Below are 23202 nucleotides of genomic sequence, written 5' to 3'. Positions count from 1 at the left end.
TGTGTTTAATACTTTGCAACATCTTAAACATGTTCATGAGGACCTGAAACTTGAAAAATTCTTTCAATTCTGCTAGTAACCTTGTAGTATAGATTGTGTATTTTACAAACAGTACTTTTTTGGGCTTCTGTCAAGAAATATAGCTCAAAATGCAAATAACTAATTGCATATGAAAATATGGAGATACCTACAAAATAGAAGACCATGCATATTCAAAGTACTTCCCCCTTCAGCTAGGTGTCACTCGTCTGTAACCTGCATTAAAAAGCAAACTTAAGCTAAATTATGCAGGTCATTATGGGATGGTTGTCAGGAGAGATGTATATCTAAAAAAAAGTTAGAAGTTTGCTAATTGTAATAAGCTCTTTTTTCTCTCTATTTGAAATGCTAATTAAAAAGACAAGTGGAACATCATGAAATTTGTTCATCTAAACAAAATGTTCGTCAGTCCTCATTTATGATATACCCAAAGTTAGAACAAATGTAGTAAATGATATTGCTGTCTTCTGTGGAATGAGATTGCATGCAGGCAGAAGCATTTTGAAGTAAGCCACTGTGCACTGTCATTACTATTATTCATTCTAAACTTTCTTAACACTGCAGCTATTGCTGACAGTTCAGCACCTTGGCTGTGAGGTTCTCTCACTAGAAGCAAAGATCCCCCATGGTACATCCCCATTGTTAAATGAAGAAATCTTTCCCATAATTTTGCAGCTCAGCACAGCAGTGTTTGTTTTAACCATGTCCTTAGCTAGGCAGACCTACCTGTCACACAGATACTCCTAAAACGTAACTTTAATGGAGGCCAAAAATTAATATTGTGCAATTGAAACAGTATTCTGAATATTATTATGTTAGACTAAAGCAAAACTTTTATTAAAATAAAACTGTGTCAGGAATCAGTGGCAAAACTTGAATTGATAATGCAGGTCAGTGCTCTAAAGGAAGCCTGTGCTAAGTTAAAACAGTAAACCCCAACTGTAGTTGTAACACTTGAGAGAATATGGAGGCAGTAGAGTCACTGCCTCCCAAAGTGTGGCAATGCACAGTTCAAGCACACATCTCCATTCACAGGGTGCTGCCCTGCTGCTTTTCCAGATCAAAGCTCTGACTCTGCCCAGGTGAGCCTCAGTTCAGCAGCCACCAGCCAGACAGGGGCAGCCAGCCTAGGCAGCCAAGTGTAGATAATCAAATCCTCAATTTCTAATGTAGAAGAACCTCTCATTTCCAACAGGTTAAAATTCAGCTTATGCAAACTCATGTCTTTGTCAGGTTTAGGTTTTGCATTCACACAAATCCACCTGTTACTTGTGTGATGCAGCAGTTTATTCCCCACCACTACCCTGCTTGCCTTGAAATACACATCTGTCCTTCCCCAGCCACAATGTAGAGTGTGGGGATGAGGAAGGAATGCCACCACTGCTGAAGAAGCAGTGGAGGAGAAGTTGGATGCAAGAAAAGCCATCAAGAAATGACGATAGATTATATGGCTCCATACCATGTCATAGTGATAACAGCAAGATTTGTGAGAAAAATAAAAAATGGCCAGAGCACCACAGCAGGGGACTTCAGTTAGAGACAATGACAGATGCTGGCCTTTAACAGCAGGACAGACTGAAGAAGGCCTTTCTGTGTAGAGTGAAGAACCCATGTCCTATACTGCTTCCTGAAACAGCTTTAGCCAGCTGAACTACCTGTGTTTTAGGACATGTCAGTCACGAAACGCTTTCACCAGACTCTGTCTACACTCATATGTACCCTCAGTTTGACCGAGAGTGACACCCAAGCGGACATGTCACCTGCAGCTGATGGCTGGGTGGATTGTGAGGGCCCATGCTAGACACCCAGCACCAATGTAGGACCGGGGTGAAGTCTGGGTGTAAGCCAGATCCCAGAGTTTCACATTAGGATTGGTGTCTTCAAGAATCCATGGTAGAAAATATGATGCAAAGGCCCTTTAGTTCTTGAGGAAGGCAAGCTGCTGCAGCCTGCAAACACCTCTGGGCGCTGTGTGACTCCTGAGGGAAGCTTTGCCTGTGGCATTGCGCAGGCAACGACATCTGCTCCTGGGGCAGTGATGGCAGCCGAGCCATTTCCTACTTGTTTCATGGCATTCCTCACATGGCCGACAGCTGAACGTGAACAGTGACAGCAGAGGAGATCCAACGGAGCCCGTGCCGTGCTTTGCATAGGGACAGGCGCTTGGCACACCACAGGCCAAAATGGCCGGACCTGCCACTCGTTCCATTTGATGTGACCACCTGCCATTTAACGTGACCAATCTCAGCATAGAGAACACAGCGTTCAACGTGCCGGGCTGCCGAGCCCTCTGCCCCAGTGGGAGGCACAGAACCACGGAACCGATTAGGTTGGAAAAGACCTTTGAGATCATCGAGTCCAACCTATGACCCAACACCACCTCGTCAACCAGACCCTGGCCCTGAGTGCCACATCCAGTCTTTTTTTAAATACCTCCAGGGACGGTGACTCCATCACCTCCCTCAGCAGGCCATTCCACTGTCTAATCACCCTTTCTGTGAAGAATTTCATCCTAATGTCTAACATAAACCTCCCCATGTGCAGGTTAAGGCTATGTCCTGTCTTCCTGACTATAGAGCAGGGGAAGGCGCGGTCAGCGCCAGCCCCGGACCCGGCCGAGGCCCGCGGCGCCCAGCGCAGCGCAGCCCCAGGCCAGCGGGAGCACGGGGTGGCGGACCCCGGGCGGAGGCCCCTCGCAGCGCAGCGGGAAAAGCCGCCCTAGCGCAGGCGCCGCGCCCCCCGCCCGCCCAGGCCGGTGGTGCCCCCGGGTGGCGGGGGCGGGGCGGGCGCCGGGCCGCTCCTTCCCTCCTTACCTCCTCGCTTCCCCCGCGGCGCTGCACTGCGCAGGCGGCGGCGGCGGCGATGGCGGCAGGAGACGGCAGCGACGAGGTGCGGGTGCTGCAGAATCTGCGGGGGAAGATCTGTAAGTGCGGCGCTGCGGTGGGGCCGAGCGCCCGGGGCCGCTGCGCTCAGGTGTCGCTCCCGACCCGGCCCCGCTGCTGCCGCTCCCTCCCCGCGGCCAGACGGGCGGGCACTGGCGCGGCGGCCCTGGAGGCGGCGGGGCGGGGGCGAGAGCGGGAGGGCGCGGAGGGGCCGCGGGCCGGGTGCGGGTCGGGCCGCGCTACGGCGGCCCCGCGGAGGGGCTTTGTGGCGGCAGCCAAGGCACGTGCGGGCCGGGCCGGGGTTTGCGCGCCCCGGGGCGGGATGGGGGGTGAGCGGATGGATGGACGGATGGATGCATGGACGCGGCGGGGCCGGGGGAGGCCCGGAGTGCCCGGGAAGCATTCGTGGCTCCTAGGGATCCCTGGAGTCAGCGGGCGAACAGAAATGCCCCCTCCCGCCTGGACCTCGGGCATCAGAGTCTGTTTGTCGGGCTGAAATTGCGAAATTAGCGATGTGCAGGAAGTTGGTGGTGAAGGGCTGTTCTGGAAGCGGTCACCAGCCCTCCCGTGCCTCTGTGCAGCGTGTGTGCGAGCGGGAGGAGGCGGAGAGAGGGGCCGGTGGCCTTGTTTTTGGTGGCTGGGAAGTGCTGACTGCCGATACCGATAGCTTCGGTAACGTGGGAAGCCGTGGGCTGGGCCGGGAGGAGGGCTCGGGGCGGCGCGCAGATAGTGCGGTGCGGCTGGGGAGCACTTCAAAGCGAGCGGGAGAAACAGGATGTGCGGCGGCTTCCTGAGGGTACCGAGTACATTCATTGCGCTCGGACGCGGCCCGTTTGTTTCCTTTCTCACGCAGCCGATCGAATTTTTGAGAATGAAGCGAAACAAGTTGACTCGGGCACGGCGCTGGGGCTGAGAGCCAGTTGTGAAAACATGTTGAAGGATTAGGTTTGGTGGAGGAGTGGAGTTGTGTTTACTTAAATATCGTCATGCAGCCTAGATGTATTTGCTGTGTCTTCAGTAAATAGAAGACTGGGTCATGAAAACAGGAGATGGCCTGGAGTGGAGCTGGAGGTGCTCTCAGTCCGACGTGTGAGCAACAGGACGTGGTTAGGTAGGCAAGGCTGAACACACACTGAGATCTGCTGCTGTTAGCACAGAAATAATACAGGCCAGCTAGCCTTTAAAAAAGCATACTGTTAGTTTTGGGGTTAAAGCATGAATTCATAGGGTTATTAAATGGTTTTGCTTGGAAAGGACCTTAAATACGGTCTCATTCCAATGCTGCTGCCGTGGGCAGGGACACCTTCTGCTGTTCCATCTCAGAGCTCCATCCAGCCTGGCCTTGAACACTTCCAGGGATGAGGCATCCACAGCTTGTGTGGGCAACCTGTGCTACTGCCTCACCACCTTCAGAGTAAAGAATTTCTTCCAGATATATATAACCTAAATTCCTCCTCTTTCAGTTTGTGCCCATTACTCCTCATTCTGTCACTGCAGTTCCTGATGAAGAGTCCCTCTCTGGCTTCCCCCATGAGATATTGGAAGGTTGCTGTGAGGTCCTCACACAACCTTCTCCAGGCCGAGCAGCCTCGCCTTTCTTAATCTGTCTTCAGTAATCTCTAGCAACCAAGGTTTTATGTATTCCCTAGGAAGCAGGTCATAGTACTCCCTGGGAAGAAGGACTCTGACCTGCTTCCTAGGGGTACATAAGAAGTTGGTTGCTAAAGATTATTGAAGCTGGCTTATTTTTTGATACTATTCTGCTTCCTATCTTTTATTGTAACGTTTTGTTAACACTGGACTACACAACCTTAAGTGAGTTTTACATTTTGGGATACTGATGAAAGTTTTCTGCTAGACATTAAAAAACAAGGCAAAATGTCTTGACGCTTATGTTGAAACCTGTTTTACTGTCCCATTTGTGTGTTATGGATTGAGCCTGTGGTTGTATCGTAACTTTGAATGTTCAGTTAACTGACAAAAGTGTCAGTAAACAGAGGACTGTGACCTTCTTCCTGGGAAATATATGAAAAGTTCATTGCTGAAGATGGACCTGTAAGAACCCATTTGAAAAATGAGTGGAAGTAACAGCTGCAGTAAAAGACATGTCTTGAAACAGTGTGAAAATCACTTTGTAAACCTACTTACTTCTTCTAAGGAAAAAAAACTCCTCTTTAAAAACTCAATTAGTTAAATATGCTTTGGAAGCTTGGGAACCCTCTGATGCCTGGATGCTCTTTTGGCTTTTTCACATCACAAAGACTGTGTTATTTTCACTTCTTACTAGTATTTTAGTACTGTTTTGTAGGGGAAAGCCCTCTGAATGAAGAATAATAAACAAATGTAATAATGTAATCCTCCTTGATCTGGAGGGATTAACAATAGCAGACCTCACTTTGGAAAGCTGATGTTCATAGTCTGAAGGAATTCCTTATAGCATGTTTCTTACAAGGGGAAACATTTTTGGTGCCCAAGCTTTGCTGGCAATTAAAATTTGAGACTTGCTAATTTTATGTGTGTTGCATGAGAGAGCATGTTAGTTTTAATGAGGTAATGTCAGTTCTGTGTAATTCTGCATGTATAGAAAACACCATCTGCAGAAAGTTGTTATTTATACTGTGTTTTCCAACGCACAAATTGGTGGCAAAATCTAAATTTAGCCATGTTATACAAATCATTACACCAGATTTAGGATTGAGACATATTCTTAAAGGTGGCTTAAGGAGCCATTGCACACCTAGCATTGAAGAACCTGAATAAGGACATGTTTGCCGTGCCTGGTACCCTGTTTTTGTGGGCTGTCAGTTTTTGCAACTAGTCTTCTGCCTCCAGTTTTCAAGTGAGGTGGACTGGTCTTGCTTGTTTAAGACCCTGTAGTATTTTTGGAAAGTGTAGTATTACTCTTAAGCAGGTTTTCACCAAAAAATCCAGTAAAGACTGTCTTTTCCTTTTGGCAATGCTTTTTTATTGATGGCTCCATTTTATGTGCCATAGTAATGACAAAAATGCTTTACAAAGGTATGTGGTGTCAAGTAGCTTTAGGCATATCTTGTAGTGTAGTGTTTCAGGCTGTGGCTTCTCTTTTCATTTGTTGCCATACGGAAGTACAGTAAGTGGTTTTAGTTGCCTTGATTTTTGGAGTGTTTACTGAAACCTGCATTAGCGAAGCACTTGGAAAAATGTCCCTGTTGGCTCCTAGAGCTCATCTGACAAAATTCAGGATGCATTCTTTTTCAAACTTGCTCCGTGTTTTTAACAGTGTTGGTTATCTTGGATTATGCTGCACTCCTAGAGTGGAATTTATTGTTGCTATATAATATGTTTAGTCCTGTGAAGCAAATACTTCAGAGTTTGTTTGCATAAATGTTCTCTGGCAGGGACCCAGAACAAAGAAATTTAGAAGATGGACGCTAGTTTAACACTTCTACTTGAGAGAGGATATTACATATATGTACAGAAAATGTAAACATTCAAGCAGATATCTGATGTTGTTAACACTTGATTTTTATGCAACCATTATGGGCTTAGGTTTCTCAGAAAAAGGAAGATGTCGTGTAATCGAAGACTTGAGCCTTTTTTTTTTTTTAAGGAAATAAGCTTCTTGGAAGAGTTGGGTTACTGTATGGGTGAAATGTCTCCCACAGTCACAGACACTAAGAGGTGTTAGAAACTATGTGAAATCTCATGCTCTGTATTTTACCTGACAAGTGCTCTGAGGTTATTTTTAACTCAGGATTGAGGGTCCTCTTCCTCCCAAAAGTTTGTCTGTTCTTTAAAGCCAGACACTTGGGCTACAAAATAAAGGTTTTTAACTGATTAGAAAATCAGATTCTGGGTTGAAAGGAACCCTACCTACAAATCCTCAATTTCAGCTGTTAAGTGAATGGCTCCTATGGGGATTGAACCCACAGCCTTGGTGTTATTAGCACCATGCTTTAACCCACTGAAATCAAAACTTGTATTTTGTGTTCCTCTGGGTGGACAGTCTCTTTTAAAACTGAAAAACTGCACTACAGTATACAGATAAATAGTGAATTATTCAGAAATATTTAATTTCTACTCCTTTTAAGAAAATATGAAACTATAATAACTGTAATTTCCTTTCAAAGTCCACTGTACTGTGCCTTTACAGTGATGATCAAATAATGTTGTATTTTAAATATTTTATGGGAAAATAGGACCGTGCCAAGTATGAACTAAAAAATAAAGCTGTTCTCAGGAACAGCTGACACATTCAGTTCATGTTTATTAATTACAAACTTCTGGTATCAGGAGCTCTCCAGGGATTACATCCAGATTGATGAATTGATTTTTATGTGTCATATGTTTGATTAAATTAGCTCTTCCTTAAAAAAAGTTAAGGTAGTGGTAATCTGATGCTTTCCTTGGATCTGCAATATCTCACTTAAGGGTAACTTGGAGTTTAGCCCTTTTTTGGAGTCTAAAGCCATTAAAACCAGGTTTTGTTCACGTCTCTCAATCTGTCAACATGAAGTGTAGTGTTTAAAAATAATGTGTATACTTCTTCCTCTCCTGCACCCAAGCTGATGAAAAGCTTGTTGATGCTTCTGAGAGCACAGGTTTCAACTGTGGAAGTTCCTTAAGTGTCTGTTCATGCTGTCCATCAGTGTACATATCCCTGACCTGGAAAATGTCATGATTGAAGTTCAGTCTGTGTTCCTGTTAAACTGTCACATTCTCTGCTCAGAGACAATCAGAGCAGCCCTTCCAGTGCTGGGCATTACTCACTCAACCTCCAAGACTGTAATAGGTTAACCTAAATTAACCATCTAACACAAAAAGAGTGTAGAGGAGAGAGAAAGCAGAGCTTTGATTTCACATCTTACCGGCATAGAGAATAAAGCTTACTCACTGTGCTTCATATCTGCATTTTTAAAAAATAAACATGCATGACATTTCAAATCTAGTTTCAAACTCTGCTTTTTGAAAGGTCTTATGCTATTCAGACATAAAAGTAATTAAAACTCAATACTTAGATGTACTTTTCATCCTATTTTTAATATCTTACATAAATAGATAATGTTTGAATAAAGTTGATTCCACATGTCATCAGGAGAGGTATTTCCAGCAGCAGGCAAGGATGTGAGAGGTCCTGATGCAATTCTGGTTGCCTGTGGTTTGGACAACCAAGCAGAAAAGGGGCAGATCACCTTCTCTGTTTAGGAGCCTCTCATGGGAGAGAGTGCCAGAAAAGCTTGTAATTTCTTTTAGCAAAATAAAAGGTGGAAAGGGTCTGTTTGTTGTCTTCAGACATTCAGAGGGGGAGGAGACATCTGGGCAGAAAGTCTCTGTTTAATCTAGAGAATGGTGTTGCTATAAATTAACATAGGTGTCTGTAGCGTTTGGATTTTGGAAGAGCAACTTCAACTGGTTTTAGCTGTGATTGTTTAGAGGGAACCATTTCCTAACAGATCTGCCTTATGTCCAGCATGTAATTGCAGTGACCTAGATTCAATACCCAGCAAATCTTTGTATTCTTGTGCTGCCAATCTTTCCTTCTTATTAGAAACTTCCTTTTATTCTTTTCCATGTTACATTGAATTAGGAGGTGATTATTTTCCCCTTCTACTAGTTAGGAAAAAGTGAACAGTACTCATGAGGGATATATTTTCAAAGGCTCAGCCAACTCGCAATCTGCTGTTCATCATGGAAAATGAAATAAAGATTTGATGGGCAAGTTCTTATTAATCAGCTTCCTTTAGCCAAAGTATTTGCAGAGAAAATACCAAGTGAACAATAGCTCAGGCAGATCATGCCTTGGTGTTATGACCTACTGCCTATGACCTTAGGCTGTGAGTGTCTCGGATTTAACAAGTTGTGCAGGGTCAAGCCAGAGATGAGACCTTTCAAGGGAAAGTGCAGGTGCTGCAAGAAGGAGGTGTTCATGAGTCAGAGTCTGTCTCTTCCTGTCGACTCTCATTCCATGGGAAGCTGGATGTGGCAACTTCTCTGCCCTCTTGAAGCTTATGAATTGAAAATTAATATCAAAATGCATGCTGAATGGAAAAGTAAATTTTTTGAACACACTAAAGCTCTGACATTCTTGTACCTAATATTTTGTAAGTTTTTCTCCTGCAATATTTACAGTAATTTTTTTTATTTACAGATGATGCCAAACACTTAGTACCCAACAAAATGAGAGACTTTTTCTGTACCATAAATTTGGACCAAGAAGAAGTTTTTCGTACACAGGTAGTTGAAAAATCTTTAAGGTAAGCTCAGTTTTTAAATGGATATGATAAGCAAGACTGCCCAGTAGCAGTGTGGATGGCTTTTGCTTGTACTACTTTAAAATGAGAACTGACTTGTGGTAGCTACTCAGATGTTACAGCAATGTGTAAATCATGAGTGTTGCAAGAAGTCAAAATTGAGTCTTGTGAGCTTTTAAATGAAATATGCTGGAATATATTTCACAATTAGTCTATTCTGTTCCAGTGGGCAGCGTAACATTCTTTTTCTTGCTAGGTTGTTTTCTAGGGAAAGAAATCGACTTGATACATAGTCCCCATGTCATTTCCTTCTTCTGACAAGCATTTGAAGTGTATTGGTGGAATTCTGCTCTTACTGTGTATCTGGTAAAACCTGTTTCTGGAAGGAAGGAACCGGAACTTTGCCGTGTATGAGAGCTTTCTGTGCTGTGGGGTGTCCCCTGAACAGGCCTTGTTCTCTCCTGTAATTCTTGTTCTGGGAACTGTAACAGGATCCACACAGAATTCCTTGCTTTGCTTCCCTGGGCTGTAGATGCTGCTACTGATTTAGAGCCTTTGAAAGAATCAAACAAAAAGTCAGGATGGCACAGCTGCAGTAGTGTAAAGCTTTCATGTCTCACAACTCTGAAGTTCACAGAGGGCCCAAAAAAGCATCACTGCAGCTTCATTGTTCAGAATATCTGAGTGACAGTTTCAGTTATGTGAAGGTGACATTAAGCCTTCCTTTAAAACCCAGGCAGTCTGTTCAAACTCTTGAAAGTTTTCTTAATTCCTTTCTCCAGTGGTTTTGTTGTTAGTGTTCATTCTTTGAGCTCTCTCTCCAGATTTTTACCGGTGAGGAACAGCTCAGATAACAAACTTAAATAGGAAATTTAATGTTTCAGGATATCATTTCAGAGCCTCCTTATGCTTCTGCATGAAAAGCAAATGTCACATATGTACAGTCAGGAACAAATATTTTGCTTATTTTTGTAATCTGTAGCTGCTGTAGTTAGATTGATAAAATTTTCAGAATTTAACAGGCTGCAGTTGATTACCAAAACAAAATCAATTGAGTAATCCTTCAGAAAAAAATGTTGAAGAGACTGTATTGACAAAGCAGAAACTTAACATTTCCCCTTCAAATAGACAATAGTTTGATGAGCAAAAGACCCCAACCCAACCTATCTCTGAAAGACTTTGCTCTCTGATTTTGATGTTAATAATGGAAATCCTAGAAGTTACTACTGTGCTTAGAAACAAGATCTGTTACATTTGATGTATACACAGACTTTTTTATGTTCTATTTAAAAATTATTAAATTTATGTACTTTCATCACCTAATGAGAGAAGTATTAGTTGCATAATAAAATATTTGATAAAGTAAAACACCTTAGATCCATCAAAAATATTTTAATAGTATTGAAGTTTTAACTGAAATTTAATTGCAATGTCATGAATACTTTAGAGAGGAAATGAAGTAAAAAAATCTCACTATAGCAGAACAGCTGGGGAGAGAGGAGTCTCAAATAACCTGCCTCAAATAGAAAACTTTTCAGGTGATGACAGCATTGTATGAGAAGTTAGAACCTGGTGTTTAGAATCAGTCTTTTCCTTTCTGTCTCCACTGACTTCATAGGTGACTCCTTCATCCTCTGAATTAGGAGAGACTTCCACACAAACCAGTGAAATGTAACAAAATAACTCATCCTCTATTACCAGCAGCCAGAGTTGGGTGCTTATACTTGATTGCTGCTGTGTATGCAGTTAGGAAGGTTGACTCTCATTCCAGGAACTAAATTACAACCTCTTGTTTCTTATTGCTGTGTTAAACTAGAAACTGTACTAACTTAGAGGTACTGGGACAGGAGATGAAAGCTCCAATCTCTTATTAACCTGGAAACTTTATTAATTGCTTTTCAGTGAGGTGTAGTACAGTATCATTTTAGTCATAGATGTAACTTTGAATTTCATTGTTTTGTTTCATATTTGCTTGCTTTTTTCTTACATAATTCACAGTCTGTTTTTGTCACTGTATTATGGATTGCAAATTCATACAATTTTTAATCTAAATTTTAGTCCTGTGAATTTCACCTAATTAAATGTTTGTGGAAGTAGTTATCACTAGAATTAAAATTAGTTTTGACTACCGTGATTGAAAACTATTAAGAAGTGTATTTTTTAAGTGTGCAAATAGGTTTGGCCTTTCACCAACACTGGGAGAGTTGTTGGGAGTGCAGATGTAAAAAAACTTTCCAAAGTTAAAAAACATGAAATAATACTGAAGTGAAAGAGGGATATTTTGGCTAATGACTTACGAAATATTTCCTGACGTGGTGTGGGATTTTTGTGGGTTCTGAAGAAAGATTTTTTTTTTTTCCCTTGGAAAGTTGAAAGAATATCCGTGAGCCTCCTCAGATATCTGTGGTTAAATATGAGGAAGGGGTATTGTGTGCCTTTTTTTTTTTTAATTTAAACTAAGTTCAGGTCCTTTTTTTCCCAACTGAACTTTGTGGTAGTGCAAGGTTATGGCAGAAATTAATTTCCTAGTTGATGTAACCATTGCTTTTATTAACTGACAGCCTGGGGCATTGATCAGTGTCCTCACAGAACTGCCAGGTTTCTGTAGCAAGGAAGGGCAGAGCAGAGGAGTGTGTTACCCAGTGAAATTTAATCTTCTGTACTGCTGTAATCCAGTTCTTCCTGTATGGCAGTCTGGTCGTCCTTTGAATTAGTGCTATATTCTAATTTTGTATCCATCACAGTCTTTAAAGTTCTTGCATCAAAGTCACAAGTGACAGTACTAAACTGACTGAATCCCTGAGGAACAGGATGAGTGAGTTCTCCATTTTAATTATTCCTCATTGGTGTAAACTGTTGTACCCTGCCAACCTATTCTGTACCTACCTAAGAATTTCTTTACTAATACATTGTATTCTTTACCTTCAATTTTCTCTCTCTGCCTCATACTTTGCTTATGAATCAAGAACTGATAACCTCTGTTAATTTAGATAATGAAAAATGTATCAACATGAGTAAAAGAGTGTATTACCTTCTATTTGTGCTCCTGTTATTGGCGTGTTCTTTCTTGCTGAATCTGAGACTTAATGTAGTGTTGAGGTCAAAATAATAATAATAATAGAGTTAATGGCTGTTCATCCTTTGGGGGCTGGGGGATATATGTAGCTGCAAAGTTTGTTCTCTTAGGTGCAAGACAAAGGTGCTAAATAGATTTTTGGAAGTCTCCCCCAGCCTAATTATAATTGGATGCACAGAGTACCATAGGTCCATCCAGAGTAGGTGTTAAACCCTTGGCACTTGTTGGTGTGCACTGGAGTCTGCTGTTCCCTCAGGATATCTGTCTGAAGCTGAGCTGGAGCAGAGTTTCCCCTGGCACCAGTGCCAGCTCATTCCCCCACTGTTCACTCTTTCTGCTGCAGTGTCTCTTTGTTTGTACTGCTGCAACTTTATTTGTATAGCTGCGAGGGGAAGCAGACCATGGACTTGACCTAAGTTTAAAATAAGCCTTTGTTTCATCCTTGGTTTTGGTCTGACTTATTGTGTCAATACAATTAAAATGAGCAGTGATGGTAATAAGGAAGTTGAGGCTCGTTAGGGCTGTGCTGCTGCTAAAGGTAATGCTCGTGAGTTTAAACCTTCAGTCATGGTGCTGACAAGAAGAACCCAGCCCTTGTAATCAAAGCAGAGTTTGTTGGCTTTGAAATTATGAAAAAAGAGGGGAGCTGAAAAACCACAGTTGAATTTTTCAACTGAGAATTCTTAAATTATTTCTCAGTGTAGTGCAAAGGCTAATACTGATTTGTCTGCTTTGAAGCCTGTGGTAAAAGGTCTGTGTTTTAACAAAAAGAACATTTTTACTTGTGGAATTCTTTATAATGAATTCCTGCCCTTAAAGTTCTTGTTTCTAAAAATCTATTTTAGACATTAGAAATACTAGATTCTTTTATCTATGTTCTTTCCCACTTTTCAATTTAGTTATCAGCTCTTTTTAATTTATTTAATAAGCCATTGTCCTTAAGCATGGGATGGTCTTTTTCCATGATTATTTTGGAGGGAAGAGAGTAGGGATGGTGGCCTGTTCTTGCTGGTATCCTTTGGGTAGGTAATAACATGAACTGTTTGTTCCAAACATAAGCATATTTGTCATATTTTTATTAGTTTAAGAAAGTACTGTAGCAACAGGGTCAGAATGATACTTTGCTGGGAAACAAAAAACCCCCAACATTTGGTATAACTGATATCACAGTACTTTTCTGCATAAAAGTAGTTTCATGAACATGAACATCCTTCCCTGGTGATATTAGTACATTGTAACTGAAACTATTTTAAGAGCTCAGTTCTAGAATAGCAGGGTTTTTCTGTGGATCTGCTTGACTTTCGGAATTCATCTCTTGCAGTAACACAAACAACATTGTGGTTTTGCTCAGTCTTGAAATACAATTTTCTGACTGCTGGCTCTGATTACATCAATAAGTACTCCTTAACTTTGATGAGAGTACCAGTTCTGGGAGTGAAGATACCAACACATTGTATGAAATAGGTATAGCATAGAGGAACTCAGAGTCTTTTTCTATAGAGGGCTGTGCACATGGCAGTTAAATAGGGTGAACTGCAAACATGATATTGGACTGCTTTAGATGGAGAAATGTGAGGACTGTTTTGGCATGAGGAGATCGTGTGTATTTGAGATTAACACTTCTCTTTTTCAGTGTTCTATATTAGAGGATCTAGTAATAACTTCTTACATGTCTGAATCTTAAAGCAGCAGTTTTGACATGGAAGTTAGAGCTAAACAAATGTCAGTTAGTTAAGTAATCAGTAAGTTTAAAATAAATTATGATTAAATGTAGTTTAATTATGTACTGAATATCAAAATGAAACAAAACTTGTGCATGTGTCAGGGAGTCTAGAGAACAAATTAGAATAATTTCAAGACAGAAAAATAGAATTGAAATTGCAGAGGAGACACCACACTCTGTGTGCTCTGGTTCTTACCTTTGGTTAAACAAACAGAAGACATTGCCATGTTATTGTGTGCTCTTGTATTGAAATGGTTTTGGGTACCTTTGATGACAGCTCAGTGTAGTGCTGAGGGCCACAGGCTGGGACAGCTGTAAAATGCAGCTTTTTGATGTTCATGTTCTATATAAATTGCATAAAGTGTTTCTCTATTTTAACTTCAAGTCTTTCTTTTCAGTCCTTATTTTGGAGAGGAGTTTTACTTTGAGATTCCAAGAACATTCCAGTGGTTGTCCTTCTACATTTATGATAAAAGTGTTTTACAAAAGGACCTGCGTATAGGTAAGTGTCTGTAAGGTGCTGTCTGCATCCTGCAGAGCACTTGGTTATTTTCAGTAGCATTATCTGTAGGATTAAGGATACAACTATTGATGAAGTATCTTTCAAAACTCTGTATAGTGCACTTAAGTGCTCCTTTAAAGTTTGAAAATAAGAATTTTGTTTCCTTGCTTCATTCTATTATACTAAAATATGTTTTATTTTCCAGGTTAGTAGGACATTTTATAGTCTTATTATGGTCTGAATACATTTTAAAAAATTATTTGTTCTCCACTTTTGCTTCATTGGAATATTTGAATAATTGTCACTACTTATAGATCTTTAAAGAATAAATTGTGGAATCATTCCACAATAATTACAATTATGGAATAATTCTTAAAATCATTTCTAGATAATTTTTTCCTTGTCAGTGCAACCTGTAACTTAGTGACTTACAAAGCATTTGGCAGGAACTTGTGTAGCTTAAGTGAAAAATCACAGGAGGTAGATTTCTGTTTCTTTCTCCACTGCATAATGACTTTATTGCAGCTGCTTTTTGGATACAGTTGCTACAAAACTTAATAGTCTGCCGTGGAACAAGCCTTTGCTTTACTTGGATTGAGGAAGGAAATAATTTGCACCAGGATGTCAGATAATTTGATATAATAACAGCTTTCCAAATAGCAATCAGAAGAGTAAAAGGCATCTACTTCAGTTTCCTGTTTAAGCATTCTTGAACACCATTTTTGTTCTCCCAAATCTATTATGTTATTTCCAGCCTCAAGTATGTTCTTTATTTTACCTTCCTATTGGTGATATCCAGGATAACAAATTATAATTAATGCCATCAGGCTTTATGCAAACTATTTTCTGCTTTACTTACCCATAACATTCCTTGTTTTATGTTCTTCATATAGCACGATAAATTTAAAGAAAAACTTAAAAGAGTTTAGAAAAAAAAATCAAATTTCAGACATAAATAAATAGTTGTTCTATTCAGATGAAGGTAATATTGATGCTTCTCTCCCCCCTGCCACCCTCCCTCAGGAAAGGTGTCTATCAAAAAAGAAGATTTATGCAACTACACAGGAAAAGAGAACTGGTTTATGCTTCAGCCTGTTGATTCGAATTCAGAGGTTCAGGTAACTATTAAATTGCACATTTACATTTTGAAAATTAAGTACAGATAAGGACGTGATGGTAGAAGATTCCATTGAGCTGTAGGAGATCAGGTTTAGCATTTGTATTTCTTCTGAGGCAGTTGTGTCTTCAGTTTGGTTAGAGAACAATGCACTCTATACCTAAGGTGGTATTATTCCTCATGGTACTTAAAACTGGCAGAAGACATGAAGCAACTGTTTGGAAATGTCTTAACAGTATTTTGATGTCTGAAATGCTTGTAAGAGGGGTCATGTACTTGAGGCACATGAATGGGTCCTAAAACTCTTGAATAACTTTTTTTAGTAAGTTTTGGTGTTAACTGAAATAATGGCTGATTCTATGACATTGAAATGGTTAGTCTTCAAAACTTGAATGTGCTTGTGCTGTGTTCGTGTATCTTATCCTGAAACACTTTCTGCATTCAGTATCAAACAACTTGCACTTCACAGTTTTATTTCAGCCTGTGGTTCCAGTTCTTCAAACAGGATTGTTCTAGGAATAGGTAAAAGTGAGATGGCTCTAGAAGTTGTAGCAATTCTCTTTTTGGTTTCAAGAACAAAACACAATTCTTGAGAATCACTTAGCCTTCTTGCTGTAATAAACTAGTAGATCTTAATAGGGGTTTTTTCCAGATTTGCCTGAGGGCAAAAGTCTTAGACTTGACAGTGTTTGTATTTTTTTAGTAACCTGAAAGTCCCTTTGGGTAGGGAGAATCCTGGCTACTTTTACAAGATCTGAATGTGCACAGAATTCTCCTGTTATTTCCACTGATGATTCATTTGTGTGTCATAAGTTTAGCCTGCGGCTCTTGGGCATAGGAGGGCATGTGGTTGCTTTACATGAAGAGAGATTTTCAAAACATCTGAATACCACTTCCTCTTCTCTGTTGAAAATCAGTCCTCTTTCAGTTATGGTCAATTAGAATAGAATGGTTCATTGGGAAGGGACCTAGAGATCATCTAGTCCAGCTACACAGTGTCTTCTTTGAATTCTTTAATAACTGAAAATTCTAGAAAGCACTTTCCAGATACAAACTGAAAGGTAGTTTCCACTTTGACTTAAACATTGTCGTGCTTGCTATGTTTTTTCTGTCATAAAAATATATTGAGAAAGGTATTAATTTTTGTCATAACACTACATGAGTATGTGAAAATTCAATTAGAATATTCCATTAATAGAAGTTAGTGATTTCTTACATATTGGAAATAAAAAGTTTATAGTTTTCCTTGGCTTTGTGACTCACAGCAAAATGTAAAGCTTACTTTTTTCTGACTGTGCCATGCAAAGCACTGTCCTGCATGACACTTCAATTAAGAAATGACCTTTTGTGCTTAAGTGTATGCTTCTCATATTTATCTTTTCTTGAGTCAAGGCATTTGGGCAGGTTTCTCGTGTCCTGGTTTATTTTTCCATAAAAGTCTTTAGATCGTAGCAGTTCCCATCTGCCACATTTAGCTGAAATCTTGTTGGTTTGGTTGTGCTGTACAGTACTGAAATATATTCTGGGATGTCCAAGATTGTTGGCTAGACATGGCTGAAAGTAGCAGACTTTTGTATTGTACGCGTGCAGAAAAAGTGCATGAAATATTTATAAAGGTAAATCAGTTTGGAGGGAAAAAAAAGTTGTTTTCCTCATGGCACCATACATGTAGTTGATTTTTTGTTCCTCTGGTTCCCTCAAAAATGTATGATGTGTGCAATGCAGTAGAATAGCAGGAAAGTATTTTGTGTTCCATGAATATGCACAGGACACTTTGCAGTTGCTTGGTTGGATTATTTTTGGGGTTTTCCATACATCTGCATTATTTCCAGAAAGGTGTGCTTTTTATATACATTTATTCTTCACAGGTTAACTTTGGTATAATTAGCAGCCTGTACACCAGGAATGTTAGTTGTGAGACTTTTAGAAAGCAGCTGCTCTGCTCTGTTTTGATATTAACTGGTTTTTGTTTTGCTGCTGTTCACAGTATTATGAGTTCATATTAATCTTGTTTTCTTGAAACTTTGTCCTTTCTCCACTAGTTCCTGAAAAATAAATACAAATGTGAGAATACTAAGTAAATAAACCAGCCTTCTGTACAGCCACATTTAAAGCCCAGTTGCATATTATGTCAGAAGTTCTGATATAGATCTGCAGATCAGCAACTTTAGGAAACCATCACACTGCTCTCAACAAACAAAATGACAAAAATGTTCTAAAACTCTCCATGCATTTTGGGGAAATATTTTCTTAGAGCCATGTTGCTGTAGTCATCGTGGCACTGAGCTGGGAGCAGACTGCATCCACAGGTAGTTCTCAGGAGCAGCCATGTGCTGTTTTACTCCTATGTTAAGTGTAAAACCCAATTTGTGGGTTTTGGTTTTAAAAGCAAAAGGAAGATGTTTAGGCCATTCACAGCATCTGTTTTCTAAAACAAGTGAAGTCAAATTATTTAAATAAATGTTAATAATTGTTGTCTTTTCATTTGTCATTCAGAAACTTGCCTTGTAAGGCTGTTGGCATGCTTCTCGGTATCCTGTTTTTATCCTGTAAATCTGTTTTTGTAATGGAGTTTCTCTGCTTGACAAATACTTTCTTAATGTACCTGTGTTCCTGTCCCTGTAGTAACAGTTTGCAAAACACCTGGCAGGCATCCCAAAGCAGTTAGTTTGGGAACTGCCTTGTAAAAGAAGCTTCATTTCTCCTCCCATGTGACGAACAGAGAGGGAAACGCAGCCTTTGCCCCAGGGGATTTACAATAACAACATTGCAGTTCTACGTCAAAACATAACTGCTGTAGAAATGTATGCAAGGTCAGCTAAGGGTTTTACTTCCATTTTAGCAGAAAGGCAAAGCTCTAGTTCAGATTATGACTTGCTTCATTTGCCACTCTTGCAAATCACCTTCCAGAATCCTTCCCTGAGAATTTTGATTGTGAGCAGACTGGTATCATCTGATGTTCCATTTAGCAAATAGACAAGGTCTCAGAATAGCAAGGAGAACATTATTAGAGGAAAGACTCTGGCAGTGTGTGCCTATCTTAGATGTAAAAGCCAGCATGATCAGCCAGGCACCCAAAGGAGTAGCAGGTATTGTTCAGGCAGTAGCTGTTTGGAGCAAGATTTAAGTAATAAATTTTGATCATCCCAAAAAAGTTGCACATCGTGGTTTAAAGTTATGGAGCCTTTTATTGAGAGGGTACAGTAGGTTGGCCCTTGCTGGTTTCTGAAGTCAATCCATGCTGTTCCATAATTTATGGATTCTTTTTCTTGAATACATTCTGCCATATCAGGATAAGAAAAGGAGGAAGCTGGATTTAGCAATTATTGCCGCCTTTTCCTCTCTTCTGGTTGTGTTTACTGTTCCTTCAGTACATCAGCAGTCTTCATGAGGTAGTTGAAAACTGCCCTGGGATGCACAGTACATTTCTAAATTATCTTCAGTCTGGTGGGATGGACAGGATTTCACTGTGGATATTAAATGCTGCTGGTTATGGCTATTGCATGCTATTCGAATTTTCTAGGTATACCTACCTGCCTTCAGAATCCAAGGTCACGTTAGAACTTTCCTGAAGTGTTCAGAAATTCATATCTCTGCAAGGGTTCATCCCATGCTTGGGACACAATAGCTGAGACTCTTGCTCTTGGTAATTGCTCCTGTTGGAAGAAATCCTTGTGTGTGTTAAATCTGTAGAGGCTTGACTGATTCTTGTGCCATCTGCAGATGAGATAGTGCTTCTCTATAGCATTGTCTCAAAGTTCAAGTGCATCCATCATGCTCTATTTGCAGGATATGTGCTGTAGATGAGGTATTTTCTTCAAGTGATAATATTGGAATTACTTTAAATAACTTCTAACTGTAAACTATATTATTGTTCTAATTCCTACTTCTAAAATAAATGCTTTTAAAACTACTTGTGTTTCTCTCCTGTTTTTTTTCAGGGAAAAGTTCACCTTGAATTAAAACTGAATGAACTGATAACAGACAATGGATCTGTGTGCCAGCAGCTAGTAGTACAGTAAGGAAATACATAAATCCTTTAATATTTGGTTGTTTGTTAGAATGTTATGGGATTTGTCTTTGCTGATACTGGATGTCTGCACGTCTTAGTACCAATAGCATTTTTATTTTTATGGGACTTTCCTTGGAATCTGCCTTATGAGGAGATGAGTATATGTCTAGGGAACTCCAGCAGAAGTTTTTCACAGCTGCTCATCTCTGCTACCAAAGCCCTCACTTTTATTGGGACTACTAAGATTAGTGTCTTGGAATTCCAGTTGAATTTGGTGTGGTGAGAAGGGTAGGAATGAGCAGTGCAGCTGACAGCCAGAATCTTGCTGTACGGCTGTCACTGACTGAATTACTGCTGCTGGTGGTATTTTTTGGGGGTTGGTATGGGAAAATTTATTGCTAGTTTTGCTTCAGAATTATTTTCTTCTAGTTAACCATGATAAGAAATTCTTACAGAAAAACAAAGTACAGGAGTTGTGGTTCTGGAACAGCATGTTTACCACATTTCAGTAAAACTTCTTAGCAGCAACTTGAGGAGATTTCACTACTAAACTTAATTTTGGCTCTGAAGTGTAAAAATGCTACAGCATATCAAAGAGCATGATAGGAACAGTAAATTTCTGGTATATTTGCTAATATAATTTTCATTATGGAGTTAAGAAGATGTTCTTGTCTTAGCCAGCTCTCTAGACCCAGATGGGTAGTTGAGTTGCAGCAGGACCCAGCAGAGTGGTCTGTGTGCTGTTCTTTAGCTTGTTATGAGAGGGGAGCTATTCTGTGGTAGAGCTAAGCTAGTGAAAATGGTGATGGTTTAATGGCTTGGGCTCATCATTCAGGTAAGATGGAACTTGCTGGACATCAAGGTATCTTTATTAAGATAATTTGGAATGTGTATGCTCTTACAGTGGTGTAGCAACATGGTTCATTGGGAGTCCTGCTGCTCTTCTTTTTGTATCCCACTTGCAGCACAAAGCAGAATTAGAACAGCTTTTCCTCGTGGACTATTCACCACCAAAAGCTGGCTGGAGCTTTATGACTTTGTGTTTTATTCCCAACTTAATTAATTTTCAGAAAATTTTATATTTTTATATGTTCATGCACTTCATGTTGGTGTTGTGGGTTTTTTTTTTTTTAAACTTGCCTGGATTTTTCATATGATGAAGAAAAGTCGCATTAGAAAGTTACTGTTGCAAATTGCAGTTTTGAGTAGGAAGTGGTTTACTCACTGTGCCCTCTCTTAGGATCTCTTTGTGACGGAGATAATTGATCAAAAGGAAGCCAGGGTTCTCTTTTGGTTGCAGCACTCGCCAACTCACTGCCATGTGGGAGTGGATTGTGCGTTAGACACTGCTGTGTTACATCAGTGCAGTTGGCTGAGGTTAGGAAATGCACTGGACTTCCTTAAACTCAAAAATATTTAGTAGAATTGTACCACACATGCTGCTGCCCTTGAAATAATTTACTGCATTACTAATACATGGTGCATTAATATATTTTGCATGTACATGTGAGAGTATGTGAAATAAGAAATCTATCACTGAATGTAGTATTATAGAAATGGATGTGAGGGCATTTTTGAGATGCATTTGACGTTAAAGCATGAGGAACTTACAGAAAATAGATGTGGGAGTATTAAAGAGAAAATTAAACTCTTTAAAACCCTGCTTGTCCTGTAAATTTCCCATGGTAATTAGTAAGTGATGCACTTCCTGCTATGTTTTTTGCCAGTCATCAGGCCCTGAGAAGACATTGAATTAGTAACTCCTTTAACAAAGCTGAAAGATAGAAAGGAGCAGAACCGTGATAGAGTAAAAGAGGGACAAGGAGTGGGCACAAATTTATGTGTCTGTTTCTGACTCTTCTTTATCTGTTCTAAACTGGAAAATAATGGCCAAAGAAAAAAAAATCACTGAAAAAATAATTCTTGACATGCTGGCTGTGATACTTGCCTTTCAGGAGCAATATTTTACTTCATATTCAAATCAGTGGTGTCTCAATGCAATGAAAATTAGATGCTTTTAAACCTTCACCAGTTAATTTTTTTCTAGGATAGGAGAATACTAGATTCTTGTGCTGGCTTCTGTGCTATTGGATTTCCACTGTGTATTCCCTGAGAGTCCAGAAATTCTACAAAGATGACAAGTAGTAGCTCCAGCTTTCATTACACAAGATTAAATGTTGTGTTAAGTGCACACACAAGAGCAAGTAATTAAAAGGCTGTGATTCTGAGCATTACCTGGAGTCCCCTGTCATCTTGTGGCTAAACCAAAAAACCATGACTGGCTCAGCAATGGATTCCTGTTGATTTGGGTCTGTAACATGACTGTAGAAGCTTTTTCTGCTGGTCTTCTAGACGAATTTTATGATTAGGATTGTGTTAAAAACTCAATTCCTGTTGCTTTTTTTGTCATAAAGCATAGTTAATCTTCCTTTGGTGGAGGACTGTCTTAGAGCTCATGTAGAGCAGGCTAAGCCCTGATTTTACACATGTTTTTTGTATTAATTGCAAACTTGCTGTTAAGTTTCATGCAGATACACTCACAGATTGTGAATTAAAGCTTTGTTTTGTCTCTGATAGAAATTGCTTGCTTTTCTAATGTGTGAATGAGGAGGAGGAAAAGTGCAAGAGATTACCTGCTGACGTAGGGGTTGGTTTTTTTTGAAACCACAGTGGTGTGTATAGTAGCACATTTCACAAATACATGCTTGCAGCTCTTGCTGGGAGTCTCTAAGAAGAGGTTTGCATGGCCATTGTTTGCATATTTGCTGCTGCTGAAATAGATGATGCTTAGGCAGTTGAGTGGTGGCACCTGCCTTCTCTGAGATCAACAGCCCTTCAGCTCTGAAAGAAGGTTTTGTATATTTACAGGGTGAATACTTCAAAGCCCTGAAATGGTTTGTTACAGCCAGATTTTGACTTCACTGCACATACCTGTCTAAATGAATTATACAGCATGCTCTCTCCAGTTGACCTGTCAGTTTGTTACTGTCCCGTTTATACTTTTTCTGCTCGCGTGAAGTTGTTCCAGCAAACACAGCAGTTTTTATGAAGTGTACCTAAAGATATTAATGGCTGCAGTTAGGAGTGTCTGCCTGTGGAGAACTTCAGTTGATTTGAATGATGGAGGTAGAGTCAGCCATTGACAGGGTTTATTGTGGGCTGGGTCTTTTTAAGGACTTATTTTCATCTTTTAAACTGAATATACGCCAGTTATATCTGAAAGGCTCTAATTTCCTGTATGAAACTCCTCTTGCACAACAAACTTCTGAGATGAGAATTAATGAAAACTGAATCCTATCTTACATGCACTGGAACAGCGCAGCAGTTGGAGAAAGGAACCAAAGTTTTGTTACCTGTTGCTTAGACGGCACATGTAGAAGTCTAAAGTATAAAATAAAAGGCTTCTAAGTTCCTGTCTGCTTCTTCAAATTCTATGCATTTATGCCTTTTGAATGATAACTGCCTAATTAGGTAGATGAAATGATTTGACAAAGCTGGAATATTTTACTGTGTGTTAGAAATGTATTTATTATGGTTGTCAGAATAGGAGTGTATATTTAATGTCATTTTGGTTTTTGATTGGTCAAAATATCTGGCCTTTTGTTGGTGGTTTTGCTGGGA

At 40.0% G+C, this 23202-nt stretch overlaps 1 protein-coding gene across 2 annotated transcripts in view; it reads left to right on the top strand.

Annotated features, from left to right (window-relative positions):
- Window positions 1-2886: 2886 nt before the first annotated feature.
- Window positions 2887-23202, top strand: part of RASA2 (RAS p21 protein activator 2) — a 44128-nt gene continuing 23812 nt past the window's right edge. Inside the window, exons 1-5 of one of the 2 annotated variants that reach the window (XM_030953996.1) lie at window positions 2887-2962; window positions 9049-9154; window positions 14349-14452; window positions 15476-15570; window positions 19511-19587. In XM_030953996.1, coding sequence (XP_030809856.1) covers window positions 2902-2962; window positions 9049-9154; window positions 14349-14452; window positions 15476-15570; window positions 19511-19587 — 443 coding nt within the window. In that variant the 5' untranslated portion in view covers window positions 2887-2901. Of the gene's footprint in view, window positions 2963-3656; window positions 4033-9048; window positions 9155-14348; window positions 14453-15475; window positions 15571-19510; window positions 19588-23202 lie in introns of those variants that run through there. The other variant, XM_030953997.1, reaches the window with a different exon arrangement.

This window comes from Camarhynchus parvulus, chromosome 9 (assembly GCF_901933205.1).
Source record: "Camarhynchus parvulus chromosome 9, STF_HiC, whole genome shotgun sequence".
NCBI classification, from domain to species: domain Eukaryota; kingdom Metazoa; phylum Chordata; class Aves; order Passeriformes; family Thraupidae; genus Camarhynchus; species Camarhynchus parvulus.
Note: the sequence above shows the minus strand (reverse complement) of the source record. Positions and strands in the feature narration are given on the sequence as shown.